The 4,732-nt window shown below is 50.8% G+C and overlaps 1 protein-coding gene across 1 annotated transcript; it reads right to left on the bottom strand.

Moving 5' to 3' along the window:
* Positions 1-783: 783 nt before the first annotated feature.
* Positions 784-4,732, bottom strand: GT037_007559 (fungal specific transcription factor domain-containing protein; the record flags this gene model as incomplete). Its single annotated transcript, XM_038932606.1, has 6 exons — positions 784-1,636; positions 1,686-1,864; positions 1,929-2,230; positions 2,279-2,731; positions 2,803-2,933; positions 3,990-4,732. 6 exons carry the CDS (start codon positions 4,730-4,732, stop codon positions 784-786), a joined length of 2,661 nt encoding a protein of 886 aa, XP_038785094.1.

Here is a 4,732-nt window from a genome sequence, read left to right on the forward strand (position 1 = left end):
ATTGGTGGTTGAACTCATCACTGTAGAGTTGCTACTGCGGGAACAAGGGAGCAAAAGATCATCTTCTTGAATAAAATCCATAGTGAAGGCAAGTTCCGTAAAGTAAAGATGGCCAAGCCTAGTCACCTTCACCATTTTCTAATTTCATTTGTACGTAATTGCTTTGGTGAGGCTCAAAAACGGATCCTTAACTCGCCTACAATGACCGATATCGATATGATACCGCCTCTCACCCCATTGAATTTGCCTGATCAAAGTTGTATACAGCTTGGCTTGCAGCAGTCCATGGATCGGAGCGTGCCAGGCTAAGCTTAGCCAATCGGAGGTCTCCGCACAGGGAGCCATCCCTGTCCGAATGTGGGTTTCGACATCGACACCTCCAAGGTGAGCCAAACGCGGTTCTGCAATGGTTGCTTATCTTGACGAGAATGGTAAAAGGGCAGCTTGGAAGAAGCTGGACATGACATCGTTGCCTTGTCCTCCGCGGCGAGATCAGCCAACATGGAAAGCTCTAGAAACATCTTCTATGCACCTTCGGCATCTCGAGTCGCAGAACTTTATGCACTACGAGCCGGTTCCAAGTTATTGTTCCGTGTATCGATCATGGCGTCAGCAAACCCCTGATAGCCCGACGGGGTGGTAAAAGCGACTCCCTTAGACCGTTCGCGATCGAGGGTCACTGTATTGCCGTGATTGGTTGACGGTTCCGCGGGCGTGGGAACACCGCGGGGAAAACAAGCTTCTTCGATGCCATTCGCCCGGAAGACAATCCCGGTGAACCAATCAAATGAGTAAGCTGTTGTGTAGCTTTAGCCCGTCACTTTGCATCCAGGTTTGCAGCTCTTGGTAGACAGTACCTGCTGTCATGTTCGATGGACTTCCTTGGATTTCTGGGCCTCGCTGGGCACTGTACTGCGGTCCAGGAGTACTAATGACTAGACCAGGGTCAGTTCCTTGCTCGAAGTGTCTATGACCATGAGACAGGTAGCGATCGACTAGAGCTTTGAGATCTTGTAAAACTTTGTAACAGTCTCTGGGGTAGTTGGTACCCGTTCTTGACTCCTCTTCAAAGGTGCGCATGGCAAAGTCTATCTCGGAGGCATACACTGCGGTGTTGAGCAGAGCCGGCGAGGCTTCAGTGCTAGAAGAGTGGAGAATCCGATCTAGTATCAGGATAACAGCTGCGTTGAAGACGAAGTGCAAACCGGCCTGCAGTAGCTTCCTCATTGACCGCAATCGTTGAGCTGACGACAAATTACGCTGGGCAGCCTCTGAGCAAGCTTGAATATATTTGCTATGCGCGTGTTGCTGCACAGACCAGTGGCCGTTCATGTAGCATTCAGCAACAGCTTGCTTGACAGCGGCAAGTATGATCGGTCGAGTTGCGAGGACAATGAGCTGGTTCGAAGCTAGATGCAGAGAGAGAACCGCAGGATCAGCGTCTATGTGGACAGCTAGTACCGATGGCAATTGCAGCTTCCAGTCTTCGAGCAATTCCAGAGCCTTATCCACGTGTAGGGTCGAATATCCACGTTGGTAGTGTCTCGGGGCGATTTTGAATGTTTCACAAACAATGAAGCCAGAGATACGTGATAGCTCGACGTGTGCTCGGAGGCCTGCACACGGTGGCATTGAGCTGAGGAAGTTAGTAATGCTTTCTGCTTCACCTATATGCAAATACTTACGGCACATCGCTTGGTAAAGGTAGCCTGATCGCTTCATCCAGTAGAGTTGGTGGGCGTCCCATCAGTACGGAAAGCCATCTATCCAATATATATAGGGTCCAGAAAGTGCGTTTACTCGCTTCGTCATTACATGACCTGAATGCCCCATGTATTATGGCAATATGAATTGCTAGGCTGACCTTGACGTTTGGAAACAAAGTCAACATATGCCATGAGTGCAGCGCGTACATGGATTTAACTTACATATACGTAAGCTGAATCTCTGCGGTTGAGTTCGATTAAATAGAATCCCATAAGGGTCAAGACCGGCACATCATCCAGAGTGAATCGCACGGTATCCAAAGGGTTTCCAAGAAGCTTTCGCGCGCGCTTGAAGAAAGCCCCTCCTGCATGCTGGTCTGACCGATGGAAAGTCGCATGATCAACAGACGTAGCCAGGGCGAAGCAGACATGATAAAATGCCAAGCGTCGGTGAGTGTCTTCAGTCGTCATTGCACTCATCGAAGGGGCTGCAGATGTGGGAAGCTTGCTGAGATCGCCCCACCCTGTACGGTATCAGTGAAAGTACCAGCGATGGCCGGCGCATAGCTTACAGTATATTCCGCCGGAGAGAAATTCGCCGTTGCCATCTTGAATATATGCTCGTAATTGGGCCAACATCAATGCCATATCTTCCTGATCGGGTAGCCATAGAGGATCCACACTTGGATTGGGAATTGGTCTCGAATCGTAGGTCTGATATGTTCCGATTGAAGCAACGAATGAAGACCCATCCGCAGACTCAGGCTGGAAGGTTAAAGGAACTAAGGTAAGCATGAATTGTTTCAAGTAATCCAAAAATGTCGCTCCAGATGTTTCGCCAAAGAATCTCGGGGTCCCACAAGGATCAACAAGCAGGCGGCCGTCGTTCGCACCGGCTTGGTCCAGTTCCATTGACACAGATAGGAAAGTCGGTGCGGTTGAACGCCCTGGCACGCCATGATCGAGCTGTCCAATGATTTCAGCGGCTTCTTCAGGTGCGGCAATCTTGAACCCCATCTCGAGTGCTGCACATCGCTTTCGCAAACGTTCGAGCTCGTCTCTCAAGGAGTGCTTATCCGATTCGGGTGCTGGATACTCGCATTGCCGTGAGGATTTGGTGCATCGTTGGCACGGCTGTTCTCCAGAACACCGAACCCGACGAACGTTGCACGCGTTGCATCTACCCTCTGCAGGTCAGCGATGAGTCCCAGAAGGTCTAAGCTTGGACTGCCCAGAATTTGAGCAACGCGCGCGTTTTCAGTGCTGCAAACGAGCCATGCTGACGTATGCAGACAACAAATGCTTGGGCGCCATCTATCGACATCTTGGTACCATGGCACCAAGAAACCGCGACCAATACGAAAGCGAAATACGGAGGTTGGGACTATACTCACGCTCTTACGACGCGCTTTCGTAATGACGGATCGACCTTGTGTCTTCTTGGATTAACAGGTAGTCGCTGTGGCTGGGGAGAGGAACTTTGGGAGGATGGTGTCAAGGTGGACTGCATCTCGGGCCGAACGGTTCAAGTTTGTTGCAGTATACCTAGTACTGCCATGGGTTGTGTGGAGAGAGATGTGGGTGAGGGACGGTAGCACCAAAGAAGGGAAGACGCGAGAGGTGCCGGAAGCGTGCAGCGCCTCTCGGATCCCACAAGCCTAGTTAAACGGCACGTCACCGCCATCGTTATGTTGAGATGTCTAGAGACAATTTTACAACTATCGCTTTCATGAAGGCGAAGAGGTTAGTATCGCGAATGCGATAAAAGAAACCTTTGCCACATGTTCATTCAGAATCACGATCCAATCATAGGATGTGGGTGTGCTTCCATGGCGAACGGCCGGGGGAATGGCAGGGTTGGCGGACTATCCTGTGGGACCCTGCTGCAGAGATCATACCACCCAGCACCACAATGCATGCCTACACGGAGGATACGAGCGGAGCGCCAAATCCGTAGGTTTTTTCTTTTACATGAACGCTGGTAATCATCATGGACATAGTTGTAGCAGTGATGTTTTACGCTAGAACTACCGACGTATACAAAGCGCGCGCCAGTGGGGGAAAAGAAAAGAAAGGTTTGATATTAGAAGGTTCTATACCAGCAATGGGTATAGAGATCAGATTAGACGCGGCTGGGACATCGATTCATAGGACGCCACACGGTGCGGATCGAAAGAAACCCGTGGGCTAATGCGTGTCAAGAATAGAAAAAGAAAAGAGAGGGACGAATTGCCGGTGAACGCGAACGCGACCTCGGCTTCGCCGCGTATCGTGAGGGCTCACTTCTCCAAATCCACGGCTAATTGCCACCTACAGGCCGTCCGTATCATGTATTTCGCCTCCTCTTCGCTCATCCAGTTCATTTCTTCACCCCCATTCCACTTGATTCCTACAATCTTTCCAGCGCCCTCGCCCTTTGTATCCATGACCACGAACAGTTCTGCCACCTTCAGTCCAGTCCAACTTCGGTGGAAATGGACCTTCAGTTTTCCTGTTTGATCAGGACCCTCGCTATATATATACCACTTATCATCCATGTCCTTTGGTGCATACCCAAGATATAACGAGTATATTTGCGAGGGTGGGAGGAAGATATTCCATGAGGTTATGAGGGGCTTGCCGGGAAACGGCATGGTTGGTAAAGCACTCGGAAGCACGCGTCGCCGCGGCTCTGGAGATGGCGGGGGTGTGATTTCGCTGCGGGCGTGTCGATCTGATGGTAGCTCGATGCGTTGGATATGTGCAACCATCTTGGGTTGTTGCGGTTTCGACGCATCGATGGCTATAACAGTGCTCTTGTTTGCGGGCGACGGCGGTGGTGTAAGGAAGTAGGACGGTGCATGTGAAGGACGGTGCTGTAACCTTCTCGGCGATTGCGGATTGGGTGACTGTAAACTGGGCGAATATGAACGAAGGCCTTCGTTCATTAGAAAAGGTGACGGAGGAGCGTCGCCTCGATCTCGTCTTGAGAAGCGCCGGAACAGTGACTTCTTTCTAGAGAGCGGCTGTGGTGATTCGAGAGCCAT

This window comes from Alternaria burnsii (assembly GCF_013036055.1).
Source record: "Alternaria burnsii strain CBS107.38 chromosome Unknown 715, whole genome shotgun sequence".
In the NCBI taxonomy this organism is placed as follows: Eukaryota; Fungi; Ascomycota; class Dothideomycetes; order Pleosporales; family Pleosporaceae; genus Alternaria; species Alternaria burnsii.